General features: G+C 43.4%; 1 protein-coding gene across 1 annotated transcript in view; it reads left to right on the forward strand.

Annotated features, from left to right (window-relative positions):
* The first annotated feature begins 96 nt into the window (after positions 1-96).
* The window catches only part of DNAJC17 (DnaJ heat shock protein family (Hsp40) member C17), a 28497-nt gene continuing 12593 nt past the window's right edge, over positions 97-16000 (forward strand). The window contains exons 1-9 of the mRNA XM_032769032.2: positions 97-217; positions 4907-4976; positions 6459-6517; positions 8411-8498; positions 8884-8966; positions 10689-10785; positions 14418-14467; positions 15042-15119; positions 15872-15952. Of these exons, the coding sequence (XP_032624923.1) occupies positions 140-217; positions 4907-4976; positions 6459-6517; positions 8411-8498; positions 8884-8966; positions 10689-10785; positions 14418-14467; positions 15042-15119; positions 15872-15952 (684 nt within the window). The 5' untranslated portion in view covers positions 97-139. The remainder of the gene's footprint in view (positions 218-4906; positions 4977-6458; positions 6518-8410; positions 8499-8883; positions 8967-10688; positions 10786-14417; positions 14468-15041; positions 15120-15871; positions 15953-16000) is intronic.

The raw sequence follows: 16000 nt of genomic DNA on the forward strand, positions 1-16000 counted from the left end.
CTAAGAACCAGCGGTCAGTCGGAGGGTGGAGAGACTACATATCCCAGCAGCCAGTGGTGCGGGGCCGAGGGGGCGGGGATAACCAGGCCCGGCGGCGCAAAGGGTATCGGGCGGCCGGAGGCCCCGGACTGTAGCGGAGATGGCGGTCGATAAGGAGCTGTTGCAGTTGGACCTCTATGCCCTGCTGGGGGTCGGGGAGAAGTCTTCGGACAAGGAGGTCAGGGCCTGACCGGGGAGGGGTCATAGGGCGCCGGGCTCCCGGCTCCCCTGCCCCCGCCCGGTTGGCGGACGCTCCCTGCAGCGCGTGGCGGCCCCAGGGTCTGACACCACGGTGACGGCAGCTGTGCGCTACCAGAAATAGAAGGTGGCCTGGGCTCTCTCCCTGCCCCCAGTGTGGGAAAGCACATGTGGGGCTGCCCCTGCCGTGGGGGGCAGCGGTAGAAGAGTGGCAACCTCTGTAGTGACTCGTGTTCATTGCCACCATGAACACTGACCAGAGATCAGAGGGCTAGTCGTGTTAGTCTGGATCTGTAAAAGCAGCAGAGAATCCTGTGGCACCTTATAGACTAACAGACGTTTTGGAGCATGAGCTTTCATGGGTGACTACCCACGTCACATGCATCTGGTGAAGTGGGTATTCACCCATGAAAGCTCATGCTCCAAAACGTCTGTTAGTCTCTAAGGTGCCACAGGATTCTCTGCTGCTTGACCAGAGATGGTAGTCACATGTTGTGTGTGGCAGGCTAAATCCTAGAGCACCTTAACGGGTTAAATAACCTGGGGAGGGAACAAATTTCTCTCTGCTTCTGCGGATATTTAAGGAGTCACTGTATGGGACTGTGGAAGATGTTTTGAGATGAGCTCTTGAGGCAGAGCGGTATGTGGTGTGCCATATGGCGACAGCTACTGACGAGAAAGCTCTTAGAATGATAGAATATCAGGGCTGAAAGGGGCCTGGGGAGATCATCTAGTCCAACCCCCTGCTCAAAGCAGGACAAATCCCCAGACAGTTTTTTTTGTGTGGACAGTGACAAGATGATAGGAAGGGCAAAGAGAAGGCAGGTTGATACATGTAACTTGTTTAAAAAACCTTATTAAAACATCTAGCTTGTCATAATTCTCTTTATGGTGTCCACTGAAATCTCATGAATGTTTGTAAGCTTCTGTTCACTATACATCCATCATGGGCCACTGGCTTTTCATGCATCTGTTCCATTCACAGCTGTAGCTGGATAGCACTCCGTCAGCAAAGCCACAGCACTTGGTTCTAATGTCATGACACTCATCCCCGTGCTCCAAGATAGATACCATTTTCTCCCTCTCACAAGAGGTCAGAAGGCTGACTTAGTTACTGGATCACATCCTTAACATTTGTTTCAACAGTCTATGACTAAAATGTTCTAAAACAAAGATTAAGAATAGAGAAAGAAATAGGATTAAAACAAAAGAAACCTACTGTATCTAGTCAGACTCACAAGAGTTAAACTCAATAGATACATTTGGGCCCAGTTTGGCATTCCACATAAAGCTGCTCAGTTCAGAGAAGGAACAAGGACTGCTTTCTGGTACCTTTGCATTCTGGGGCTGTCTGGGGGACTGCCTGGACTCTGGTGTAGATTAGAGCTGCCTCAGGTCCTTGATGATGATTGTGTAACTTCTTTATTTCCCAGTTTAGCCCAGTATTCCTTGTTGTTTTCTCACTAAGTGAAAATAACAGGAACCTGTCAGATAACATTTCTTTACCTATTTGTAGGGGAGTTGCTGTGCCTTTCTTTGCTCCTTTCTCTAGAGTGAACATTATTCTATTATATTCCAAATTTTTTATAATCTTCATTGTTCACCTGTGAACTCTTCATTTGCCTCTCTTGAAGCATGGTGCCACAGGATGATTGCATTTCCCCCGATGAAGCCCAGTTAGTACTGTGGTTTATTATTTATGTAGAAAGGGTCCCAACTTGCTAGGTGCTGTACAGATGGACTAAAACAGATCCCTGCCCTAAAGAACTTGCAGTCTAAATGGACAACACACATACAGGGAATGGGAGAAGGAAACCTTGAATTTGGGGTGGGGGGGAAGGGTGGAGAGGTGAGAGAAAAGAATTTACAGACTAGCCCTGGTATGGAGCTCTAATTTGGAACACTATGTAATGCATTGGTTCCTTGAGTTTTGAAGTGTTTATCATAGAATCACAGAATATCAGGGTTGGAAGGGACCTCAGGAGGTCATCTAGTCCAACCTCCTGCTCAAAGCAGGACCAATTCCCAACTAAATCATCCCAGCTAACTTTTTGGGGAAGTCAGCTGATTGTTAATCGTGTGGACTAATCTTGCATGGGATACTCCTATTAATACCTAGTATGGTAATTGTTTTATTATACTGTTGCATTGTGATTCTTAGTCATGTTGCTGGTATTTGATAGGGCAGACAATATTTGTTAGTTCACTGGTCACCATCTCTACTATAGTCACTGTACTATATTTTCTGGCTTGTCTTAAATATGTGGGGTGAAATCCTGGCCCCAGTTTCAAAAAAGAGTTAAAAGTAGTTTCTGGTACTGAATCTGCATGAGTCTCCTTAAACCTCTGTGGTTTTGCAATTACGTTTCCCTTCCCCCCCCCCCATCCTGTTTTTTCTCTTTTGTTTTATAGACTCTCACAAACAATAGGGGAAAGAGAAACAATGAAATTGACTAAATACCAACTGTTGTCAATTAAACAAAATTTAACTTAAAAAGAAATAACTTTTTTCCTGTAATTTTCAGTTACAGTAACATCAGTAGGTAAAGTTTTAGCTAGAGTATGATGTTTAAGTTGAAAGGGTCCTTTTAATTAGATAGGAGCAAAATTTAACACCAAGATAAGGAGGCAGAGCTCCATTGTCTTCAGTGCAGTTGCACCCAACTTCTCCAGGGCTGACTATGTTCATGAATTTCAATTTTATTGAAAGGAAGGATATGAACATCTAAATAGTTTTGAATTATATTTCTTGAACTTAATGGTGAGGTCCTGTTGTTATATTATGTGATTTCCTTGTGCAGTCAGTAGATTATTTATGAGGAATGTGTATAGGAAATTTCATGGACATCATTGATGCCTTCGTATTTATTAAGGGTGGGGGTTAAAACCTTTAAGAAAGAAATCTATTAAGATGTTTCTATAAATAATATTCTGCAAAGGTTTGTGGAATGCTGCTCTTTATTTTTTTCATATATGCTTATCTTATCTAATCTATATCATTAACAGCTCAGGATTTCCACAGGGAATTCATTCCCAATCTATTATTTGAAACTTCTAATGTCATCACAAATGTATTCGTGATTTCTCACAAATTCGCTGCAATTCTCAGTTACCTGCAATAGGGAAACAGAAAGCTTAAGGATTTGTGTGAAGGGCAGATGGTAGTACCCTGAAAACTTCCATCATATTCTTTTGATGGAAGCTGTTTTCTGAGACTCTGGGCTTGCCATTGGATCCATGCAGGTAGCACTATTGGAATCCGTGCTTCCACACAGGCACGAGACAACCTGCATGGATCAAGGCTTATATTTACCAATTTGGCATAAACTAACCATTTGACTTGCCAGTTTGTATTACCAGTTGAAAATTTGATTATATTGAAGGTGCAGCACAGAAATGTGGCAAATCTGCAGGTGACATGAGCCACCTGGAGAGCAATGTCTTTATGTAAAGTATTTGAAGCATCCCAAAGAACTGGGCAATCTTTGTACAGTGGAGCCAGCCAGGCATCACCATAAACTGTGACTGAGGGGGGAATTATTTTTCCCTGGGTCAGTTGTTCGGAAGCCCTAACTGATGTCATCACATTGGAGAGTTCCTCTGACAGTTATCTGTGTTGTGGATGATGTGTGCCTTGAGAAGACTTCACTTTATTTTTAGTGGAGTCTCATTTACAGAGGTGCATGATTTAGGTTTGTTATGTTTTAGCTCTGGTTCACTTTACTGTTACTTATATATGTCCACCAGGTGGTGTCTGAATACCACAAGTTCCCTCCAGCCAATTCATAAAATGATTCCTTGGCAGATGGATGGAAGTCACTCTTCTTGATTTTTTACTTGCATATGAAGATTTCCTATGATAGAGAGAACTCAGATGTTAAAATCCTATTCAGTGGCTTGTAAAATTTTTGTTGACTTCTCTTTGAAGGGTAAGAAATACTGTATGTACATGATCTCTGTAGCAGCATATCCATAGTTGAAAAAAACCAAACCCTAAAACTAACATGGATCTCTGAGACAATTACTAAAATCGTATAGTCTTTGGTCAAAATTTCCTCTCCCTGCCAATACCACTTGTTCAGTGTGCTGTACAACCTCACTCCATTACATCTGCAGAGAACACCCCTTCCACTTCTGACTTGCTGAAGATTGTGCCTCGTTATATTAAAGTTGGCCCTGGCTGTAGAGATCTACTCATTTGTGACTTTAAGGGTTTATTACTGCAACATGCTGTATCTAGGAGTGAAACCTCTGGCTTTAAAAACAAAAAGTCAAATTGAGTGATTTTGAGTGGTTGCTGATCTACTTGGCTAGAATGTTTTCTTGTTGCAGTGCAATTTGATTATAAGGCGAGACCACTGTAGAAAAGTTGGGAGCTGAGCTTTAAATAGCCTCCTGCAGTTACAGTAGGATAGTTTAATTTATCTAGCCAGCTGCCAGTGGTACCATCAGTGTCCTAGTCTTCCTTTATTTGCTCAGTTGCCTGCGGCACTTCCAGTCTTGCCAGTGTGTGCTGATGCCTAACCTTAAGTCATTTTTTACACACACACTCCTTAAATATTAAGTTGTACATTTCTTGAGTTTCCTATGTGATGTTTTTGTCCTGAAGGCCTCTCATTGTATGTGGAGAGCTGCACTCATTGGTGAATCTCTGTTCTGATTCTTACAGGTTAAGAAAGCATACAGGCAGAAGGCTCTGACTTGCCATCCAGATAAGAACCCAGACAATCCCAGAGCAGGTAAGATCAGTCTGTGTAGAAACAAGCAGGTTTTCCCTGTCAGTTCCAGCTGCATGGACACCTGGGAGTGGCTATGTTTGTCTACTGTTGCAGAGCTCTGTTTTTGCAGGTAATTATGGAAGTTCCTGTGTTATGCAGTGTGTGCACATATCTCTGAGGTCTTGTCTACACAGTGAGCTAATGAGCACTTACAGAGGGTGCGATTTCTAAAGTGCATTAATACATGCATTAATTGGTCCATGTAGATCCCGCTGGTGTGCATGAAAGGTTCCCTAGCATGTGTTAAGGTGATAGTAAAAGACACTTTAGTATGCACCTGCAGGCACATTAGTGCACTTCAGAAATCACACCTCCGTAAGCACACGTTATTCCACTGTGTAGACAAGCCCTGAGACACATTCATCGCTACTAGGTAACAGAGTTATAAGCCTAAATGCACAGATACTGGATCACGGGGCAGATTTACCTAGGCTCAAATGTCAGTTGGGTGCTTAACTCCTATTTCTGCCTTTGAAAATCTTCCCCTTAATGGTAATTCTGAGAGGGAATCCTCCACCTTTGGCCATTATATCCCACTGGTTGCCAGGTCACACTTCTAATCTACAGTTCTAAGAGTCTTTAGCCTTTAATATAAAACTTGTATATCATTAGTTATTTATATATGGGTAGTGCCCATTGTGAGAAAATAATATCTCTGCTATAGGCAAGTCTCCATACACTGTGAAGTGAAATGGACCTAAATTATGGACAAGGTCCTTCAATTCTGCAGCTGTTTAATTTACATGTTAATGAATTAAATATGAAAATGAATAATACCATCCATATGGTGGAGCCACTGATGTTCATTTTGATATTAAGTTCAGTTTATTTTATGGTGTCCTCATGTTTGTCAGTTTGATATGCGATAGATTTGTATACTTATCATATATAAATGCATTGTAGCAGCTTTCAGAAGGAAGCTGGTCCTTACGACCCTTTGGGAGGCATGGAAGACAGTTGGGGACCGTGGGATAAGCATGTGAGATGAATCCGAAAATGATTAGCAGTGAAACAGTTAATATTATTGACATTCCAATTGTCATCTGAAGGTTTCAGAATTAATCGCCCATTGAGATGAAAGGAAGAGTTCATACTTAGCCTGAAAAAACAGTCCTGTTATCTGCAGGCTCAGGAACACTTTACTGCATTGGTTACATATAATTCACATTTTCAAGATTTCCTTCAGAACCTGAAGGTCCAGTAACTGTGGGGTTTTTTCTATTTATATGAAAGCTTAGATAATAGAGCATAGTTTTGTGAGTGGCTTCCAGAGCCGTGAGCTATAGGCTGGCTTACAAATACGGTAGAAATGTTATTCTTCTCTCTAGAATTCTATAGGTATCTTCCATAAGGGAATTACGTCATCTGATATATATCCAGAGACTCTGTGAATGGCTTACTTGGTGTTTTGTGTTTTACCCCTCTTTCCTTTCTAATCCCCAGAGGAACTCTTCCACCAGCTATCTCAGGCCTTAGCCGTACTAACAGATGCAGCAGCAAGGGTAAGGATGACCATCCCTTGGACATGGTGGCAGTGTGTGTTACCTATATCTGCCAATACGCTTATATACGTGGAGAAGGAAGTATGCTAAAGTAGTGAAAACTGCCTTCCTCTCTTTCCCATTCCCCACCCTCCACTCCCATTGAGCCTTACATTTTATGGATCTTTTCTGTAAGAGATTTACATGTTCTAATGTGTATCTCTAGGCTTTGTGAACTCAGATGAGGATAGGCACTGTATAAGAACCTAGAAAGATATTCTTGGTCCCACTTGATACACTGTGGGAATGACTGAGTTAGAGACCTTGGCTGAGACTGTGTTTACCAACATGTGTTTACATGTTCCAAGTTTAAAAAAAGAAAGAAAAAAAAAAAGTTAGGGCCTGGTTTGCAGAAAGACTGAGTACTGCAATTCCTTTTGAGCACCAACAATATGCTCTGAAATCAGATCAGGCCTGTAAAAAATAAATAGGCAAGTGGATCCCTTAATTTTATGTGACTGATGTCATGTTTAGAAAATAGTTAAGTATCTTGTTCAATTTATAAAGACAAGAATGTCTGACAGAAGTAAGGTCATGTTGCTTTTATTCTGAGTAATATCTGCTAATACAAAGTAAAACTTTCAATACTCGTGAGATCTCTTGTTCAAAGTTTGTGTCACAGGTAGCATATCTGAAATGGGTGGGGAGAGATAATCTTATAAACAGGAACTCCAATTAATGCAACTCATGTCTGTCCTTTTATTAAGATAACTCCACAGGCTACCAACTGCAGCCCTGTAAATAATCCAGAAATGTAAAGTGAGAATTAAGACAAAAAGTTGACCACAAGCCAATAACAGTGTCTAGTTAAGATAACCAGAAGAGGCTGATCAAGATACCAGAAGATAAGGTTTTAAAACAATAAATAAATCTCTATGAAAGACTGGCCAAAATTTTAATCTATTCTCCCTTGAATGGTGGTGTTCTTGATTCCAAGAACAACTTATCTTCCATTTTTAAAGTGTGTGTGGGGGAGTAACAGCAGGAGGAATTCCACTTAGAAAACCCAAATATTCATGAAGTGAAATACCACCAGCTTTTCCATCAGTATTTAAAATAAAGATACATACATACATACCTAACTTTATACACTGCGAATGGTCCCACTACTCTCAAAGCATCAAGTTAAACATGTACATAAATCTGTTCAGGATCAGGGCCTTGCTAGCACACAGCAGTGTTGTGAAGATCAGTGGGCCAGATATTCAACTAGTGTAAAGCAGCATACCTCCCCTGGCCTCAGTGAAACTATGCTAGTTTACACCAGCTGAGGATCTGGCCCTAAGGTGCTATATAAATGCTGAATTATTATTATTTATTACAATTAGTATAGAATTCTGCCTTGAAGTAGAAGACTGTGTCTGATCAATTAAAGTCAAGCTACACGTTCTGCATGTAAAGAGTTTCCTAGAAAATAATTTTTTATTTTAAGCTTCACTTTAAGGCAAACCTGATCTCTCTCACCAACAGATTATTATTCTGCACCATTCAGAAAATGACCGTCCTCACCAATAATATCAGTGCCATAAGGGGCTACTCATGGCTGGCCCATAAATCCAAAACACACTTCCTGCCACTGAAGATGGGTCAAACTTTGTCTTAAAAACACTTTGCAGTAGCTCCTGGACTCCATGCCTCTGGATCCTTCCATGCTGCATCTTGAGGTTCTCGTGTTGTCATAATTTCAAAATGGTTTGTAACATCTTGTGTTTTTATGAATGCAACCAGCAGTGGCTAGAAAACTCTCCACTTCTAGTTTCAATATGTATCAATAACTAATCTCTACTCTGTTCATAACCCCTTATTTTCCCTCTTTATTTTGTTTTCATTCATATTCTGTTGTTTCTTTCATAGGCGGCATATGACAAAGTGAGAAAAGCCAAGAAGCAGGCAGCAGAAAGGACTCAAAAACTTGATGAGAGAAGAAAGAAAGTAAAGCTTGGTATGGCAATCAAGATCATTCCCTTTTGCCCTGGGGGAAATATTTGAGGTGCTGTGGTGCTTATTTCTTCCACCTGTGTAATTCTCTGAGTTAAACTGCTGTCCATCCATAATGGCTGAACTTTCTTACATCATTCTTTATGAAACAGTGATTGTGTGAAACCCCACATGCTGTTAGCAGAGTCTGATCCTGCTGAGGAAAGCATTACAGCTGGCTCAGCACTCCACCTAAATATAAGGGAGGCAGGAGAGACCATCAGGCAGAGAACTGAGGGAAGGAACTCTAGGAGCAGCCAGGTCTGGGAAAGGAATCTCTAGTTTCTGGTGTCATCCAGCCTGGCTTTTTAGACAGTAATGGCAATAACTGGGGTTTGGGGTTTTTGCAGACCTTGAAGCCCGGGAACGAGAAGCCCAAGCTCATGTGAGCGAAGAGGAAGAGATCCGAATAACCAGGACACTAGAACAAGAGGTAATAAAGATTTGCATGTCATGTTATTTTCAGGCAGGAAAATGGTTGAAAACCTTTTAACATGTAGCCATTGTGGTGAGCTGAGACCCAATAAATTCCTGAGAACCATAGCAGTTCATCAGGCTTTTGGAATAAATGGTTCCTGTGGAATAATCCCAGCCTCATGGTTCGGTCACTACCAAATTCATTGTCCATTTTGGTCAATTTCATGGCCAGAGGATTTTAAAATTGGTCAGTTTCATGATTTCAGATGTTTACATCTGAAATTTCATGGTGTTGTAACCCTGGGGGGTCCTGACCCAAAAGGGAATCGTGGGAGAGGTTGGGCTCTGAAGGCAGCAGCCACAGAGCTTCCTGCAGCTGGAGGAGGCTCTTGGAGGTGAGTCTGATCTCCCTTTGATCCTGGGATTGCCCTAGCCAGGAGCTCCTAGCTGCTAGTCCTGGCCAGCTGGGGGGGAACAAGACTCTCAGTGGGAGATCAGACCCACCTCCGAGTACCTCCCTTGGCTGCAGGAAACTCTGCAGTTGGGCAGCAGTGCCGGAGCTTCCTGCAGCTGGAAGAGGTTCACAAAGGTGGCGGGTCCGATCTCTCCAGTGCTGCTGGGAGTGTCCCAGCCAGGAGCTCCTAATTGTTAGTCCCAGCCAATGGAGTCCAGCTAATTTGCCCCCTACTCCTGGAAAAATGAGCACCCTGATCCTTGGCAGGAGCTGTAGGGGTGGAAGCTCTGGCAGGAGCCACGGGGGGTGAATGCCATGATCCATGGCAGGACTCGCAGTGGGTAGGCTCCCCAAGCCCAGCTCTGTGGCTGCTGTATCCCCCTCACTGGCTGCCTTTGGAGGTGGGTCTGATCTCACCACTGAGAGCAGCCATACAGGGGAAGGACAGGTCATGTCCCCAGTGGCATAGTATCGCCTAGGCCGACAAATTTGCAGGGGTGGCAAATTTATAATAGCAGCATTTTTGTAATCGTGGCATAAGTGACGCTACGATTCTACCAATCATAGTGCATATTGAAACCACTAATGATGGCGTGATGCCATTTAATAAACATACTCGTGAGAATCCTAAATGTTAATAATATGACCAGAGGGAAGAAATTAAGCGGTTCTCAATTTTGGATCCATGCGTGGTCCCACGCTGTAAGCAAAATCGCGCTATACAGATGCGCATTTAAGCAAGGGTCCGCTGTACTTGTAATTTTATTTATAATAAAACTTGTAAATGTTCAATTACTTTAATGAGATTTAGATTCATTTTAGTTCAAACATTTTTGTTGAAAAACTAAAACAAGTTCATATGGGGCCGGGAGCAGCAGTTATTTTAGGGCCTAGGGACGGCAAAATCATTAATCTGCCACTGCCTGTCCCTCTCCAGCCCAGCCGGGAATAGCAACTAGGAGCTCCAGGCTGGGGCACTCCCGACAGCACAGGAGGGATTGGATTTCACAGGGAAAGGCTTATTTCACCATCCATGCCATGTTTTTCACAGCCGTGAAATTTGTAGAGCCCTGCTTATTGTTGTTTTTTTTTTTATTATTATTATTGGGGGGGGAGTTCTTTTTAAACTTTCCTCCTTTCTTTCTCTCCCTTTCCGTCCTCTACTTAATGGTGAGAGGGTTAAATGGATGCAAGTATGATGGGATTGCTGTTGATTACACACCAATTAGCAAACTTTCTTGGTAACATAACTGTGGTATTTGTTCTCTCCTGCCTCCATTGTAGATACTACGCCTGCGGGAAGAGGGCTCCCGGCAGCTAGAAGAGCAGCAGAAACTCATGCGGGACCAGATCCGACTTGAGAGAGAGCAACGAGTCAAAGGTAAGGGCAGATGAGATTGGAGCCTTCATCCAAGCTACAAGTTTTCAGAGTCCCAAATCTTTCATGAGCTAACGTACATGGGTACCACACTGAATAGGGAGATGGCCAATGTGACAGGGTCCTCCCCGGAGTGTCACCTGGAACTGGGGTACCACTGAGTCCTCTGACCCACCAGCGAGTGCTCCCTCTCACCCTGCGCTGCTGTGACAGGTTGCAAAGCCCTCCAAGTGTGCATTTTCACCAGCATTCATACAGGTAGGGACGCACCCAGCTGCAGTTACAGGCAGGCTATCTAACCACCAGCCTCCCAGGCTAGGACCTAATTTCCTTTAAGCTGCACGGCCGCCCGGCAAGCTATCATCTTCCCTCTGCCTTGGAGTCCCTGGCCATCTGCTCCTGGGAGCCTACTGCTTGCTGTGCAGAGCCGAGGAGAGGTAGGAAGGGCGCTGATGTCAGGGTGTCCCTCTCCCCCTACCCCTGTACCCCATCTCCACAGAGGAGATGCGGGGACACGACAGGGCTCAGGATGGAGGGAGCTTGCTGGCGGTTGTTGCTATATCTGAACAAGCAGGCTTCAGACTGCTGAGTGCCGACCTACTTAAAAGGGCAGCGTACTTAAAGGGGCCAGTGTCTGTCTGTCTGTCTCACACACGCACGCGCGCACACACACACACACACACAGTCTCTCTGTCTCTGAGAGAGACACGCATGCACACATACAAACTCTCTCTCTCTCTCTCTCCCCGACACACACACACACTCTCTCTCTCTCTCTCTCTGACACACTCACCTCCCAACACATACTTCTGTTGTTGTTACTTGACACTTCTTTCGAACTGTGTGTTAGTTTTTCGACTGGTCTAGGCATTTCATAATTTTTATTTCTCTCGGACGGTTAAATTTAATTCTTTGAGTAGTGAGTTCTAAAATGTCTAACCTCTCCTGGCTGGAGTAATTATCCCTATGGTAACTTTTTAAAAATACATATTATAGCTAGGTTTTTTGTTTCTTCTAGTGGTGCACATCCGCACATTACCTCACTATGGTGCTTATAACAAAGTTCATTCCACATATGGATGGAAAAAATTAGAGGGAGCACTGCCTAGTAGCCCAGAGCAATACCGTCCTGCCTTGGTCAAATCTGGCCATTATGTGGGTTTAGCACCCGGTCCGCCTCTCAATCTGAAGAGGACCATGCACACTTGTGGTAACCAAGCTGAGATTTTCCCCAGATACCTTAGTCAAATGCACACTGGTTTGGATTAAAACATAAAATAAGTTTAACTACAAAAGGATAGATTTTAAGTGATTATAAGTGATATCAAACAGATCACCTAGTAAATAAACAAAACCACAAACTGAGTTTAACATACTAGATAGGTAGGATATGAATTAGCAAATTCTCACCCTCAGTGATCAACAGGCTGGCAGATTCTTAAGGCACAAGCTGCCTTGACTTTGCAGCTTGTGTTTCCCAGGTTTTCATACGCAAGTTGGAAATCCCTTTAGCCTGGGACTATCACTCCCCCCCATCCCCCATTCAATCTTTAGTCCTCAGGTGTTTCCAGGGTGGTGGTGTAGGGAGAGTGAGGTCCCCCCCATGATGTCATTTCCCCCCTTTTATATCTTCTTCCCACTTGCTGGAAAGCTCTTGTACTGTGACCTGGGTCAAACAGTTCCCATTGTGTAGTGCTATCTCTGAGATGTTTCTGTTGTACACAGTTCCTGAGGTAATCCTTGCACTTGTTTGCATTGCCTCAATAAACCATTAACATTGTTTGACCTTTTTACTGTTGTATCTGAAAGGCTGCTTGTGAGTGTGTTCAACCTCACAACATGTTTCAGTAACATATACATAGCCTAACTTCACATATGACGGTAGCACATACAATCCAACGAGATATTACTGTCCAGCAGATCAGGACTTTTAGAACGATACCTCACAAGGCATATTTTGTACAAAACATATCCTAATACGTGACAGCGGTGAATATTGGGGTGCCAGGGTGTCACAGTCAGTATGGCTGTACTCCCTCATCTTGGCCTCTTTGTACACACCCAGGTCCGTGGCTTACTGCCGGAGGCAGGCAGTGCTCAGATTCCTGCTGAAATCCTTCCCATAGGAAGGAGGGTGGTGAATCAGTGCACTGGATGATGGAAACAGGGTCATTCAAACCTTTCCTGCACCCTTCCACCCACTCCTTTCCTTTTCTGGGAATATGGATAAGCTTCTGAAGCTTAGAGCCTGGACATCCCCAAAGGGATTCTCCACAGTAGAGCTAGAAGGATATGAATGACAATCACAGTCAGATGTATTCAGTTTATGCTTACTGGCCCACATTATTTAACTACTGATAGAGAGCAATTCTGGCTTTCCCGAGGGTCACTAATTCTGCATTTTCTCCCCTGTGCTCCGCTGAAAGTGACTTGGTATCTATCGCTTACAAAGGCTCAACATGTGGAAATTCTTTCTCTGCACAGACTGGAGCTCTCTTGTGCTTAGTTCCTGGAACTCACATTTCTGGTCTCTCCCCCATGCCTGTGTACACACACGCTTCATACCAGATTTGTACAGAACCAGGAAATCGGTAGATTCTTGAACTGTGTGACACACAGCTCCTAAACTCCCTTCCCTCCTCCTATGTTGCTATTTGAGAAAAGAAAGTTGACATATTTAAGGTTGTCAGCCCCTAAATTCTCCCGGCACCTCAGGTCCTATAGCCAGTTCCCCTCAGACACTTATAACTGAGCTTCCTTCCAGACTCTTTCACTTGCACTCTCAACCTTCCACGCCACACACATCTCTGCATACAGATTCTTCCCTTGGTTCTGTAATACTCTGTTACCTACCTGGACTGAAAATATATTCCCATTCTTGAGATAATACTGCTCTGCTTCTGGAAAAAAGTTAAGGCATTCCTTGTTTAAAATTGCTCTGTCCCTTGTTTTGTATCTCTTCTGCTCTGGGAGAGGTGACAGTAGCTAAATCAATCTCTTTCCTTAATCTCTTAAGGAAGGGCGATCTTGTGGATAAAGAATAGAACTGTAAGTCAGGAGATCTGATGTCTCATCTGGGGTCTGCCACTGACTTCCAGTGTGACCATAGGCAAGTCATTTAATCTCCCTGTACTTTGCCATTCCCATTTTACCGATGATGAACTGAGGTTGTTGAGGATTAATTTAAGGAATGCTTATGAAGCTCTATGAGATCCTTGGATAGAAGATGCAATGGAAGGGAAAAGTATAATAATCCCTTGTCAGCACAGATTGGCATACAGGATTAATTCTGCCGTCTACACTAGCCTTATTTTGTTTTCCTTGTTTTCTCTGCTGCTAGGAGCAAGAGTGGACAGGTTTCTCACACTACCTTCAGTTTTACAATGGTGTTGTCTCACTTTGATCAGGGCAAGTCTAGACAACACGGTAGCAAAAATGCTCTCAGTCACCGGCATCTTGTCTATGCTAAGGTGCTGAACCATAGTCAGCAACAGTGGGAAACTTTAGTGGGGAAGAAACCCAGAAGGCAGGCTTGCCGCTGCCTTGTACATATGCACTAACAAATTGTGGGGTGTTACTGTTTATCCTTGGGTTTTCCCCCTTGTGCTTTCACTTTCTCTTCTTTCTCTTCCTAGGCAAACAAGATGGGAATGGAGTAGAAGGCAAAGGAACTCCCAAGCTCAAAGTAAGACATCCCTAAAAATCAGACTCTGTGAGAAGACTGGCTACTAACCTTTTCAGCATTGGTAACTGCTTGGCACTCACTTCCAGAAGGCACATCTCTGTTTGCACCCAGACTCAGAGCACCTCTAGTTTAGGAGAAAGCTAAAACTCCTCTGTCCATCATGCTCAATGCTTGTTGAAGCTCTCCATCCCTGCCTTAAAATACCCCTTCCCCTCTTTTTTTCCTCCTCTGTAGTCTGATCTCAAAACCAGTAGCCCTAAGCTTGGAATTCAGATGTGTGTGCCTAAAACACTGGGAACATCTGGTTATTACCTTGATACATTCATTTATTTACTTTAAGGTGCTTTACAATGTTTTTTTCATTCTGCTGAGGACTGTTTATCCCTGTGCTTCTGTATAACTTGTTCTCTTTAGTCTGTCTGCTGATGGTGGTATTAAAATCCCTGACTTGGCAGTGTTGCAGATGTAACTGTAAATGTCAGACTTGTGTTATTTTGTAGCTGGCAAGAGCCATCTTCAGCACAGCTATGTGAGTTGAAGTGGACAAAACTAACCTGCAGCTTTTTTTTTCTAGCTCAGATGGAAATGCAAGAAGGATGATGAAACAAAAGGGGGATACTCAAAAGAAGTTCTCCTGCAAATCCTGCAGAAGGTCCTGTTCTGAGATGCTCTTTCCTACCACTTGATATCCCCCAACCTTGATGCTGTAAGAAAGGGCAGAGAATTGTGGTGGAGCTACGTATAAACCAAAGTGGCTCTTATTCTTCATTGTATAGCTTTCTCACTCCCTCATGCCAATGTTAAAGGTGGCTATCATGGATTCATGAACCATGAACTGTCACATTCCCTACAGTGACTCTTGTTGGAAGAAGAGTAGCTGTGAACTCTTCCCTCAGAACAGAAGCTCGTTTAATAACCCCTACAAAGATTAGGCAGGCTGTGTGCATTATTGTGGACTTTCCCCTTCACTTTCCCCTTCACTTAAAGCACTTAGCTGCTGTTGGGATGGTTTGCTGGACTAGATGGACCTCTGATCTGATTTATTATGGCATATATTTTCCCCTGAGTCTTCATGGGAGAGGCAGTTTTGTAAGTAGCTGTTAGTTCTCAGGCAGACAGTGTTCCTATAGTGACTCCTGCTGGGAACAGTGACAGTAACTATTAGCTACTGCAGAGATGATACTCCTATATCATTCCTTGGAGTGACTCTTGATGGGAGAGAAGCAGCTGTGATCTCATCCTGCCCCCTTTCCCCTCACAGCTAGAGCTCCTCCACCATTCTGTGCTGGCACTGGATCAGCAGTAGCTTTCTCCCGTGACCAACATTTCCATGTTTCACTGGGATATATTTTGCTTCTTGTCTGGTTCTATATTTGACGTGTCTCTTCTCATTGATTCTGACAGTATGGTGAAGTGCTGAACTTGGTGATCTCAAGTAAGAAGACTGGGAGTGCAGTTGTGGAGTTTGCTACAGTTAAAGCTGCTGTAAGTTTAGCAGAAGACCTCAGATTTACTTGTTGGAAGTCTGGAGGT

The sequence above is a fragment of the Chelonoidis abingdonii genome, chromosome 4 (genome assembly GCF_003597395.2).
Source record: "Chelonoidis abingdonii isolate Lonesome George chromosome 4, CheloAbing_2.0, whole genome shotgun sequence".
Taxonomy (NCBI): Eukaryota; Metazoa; Chordata; order Testudines; family Testudinidae; genus Chelonoidis; species Chelonoidis abingdonii.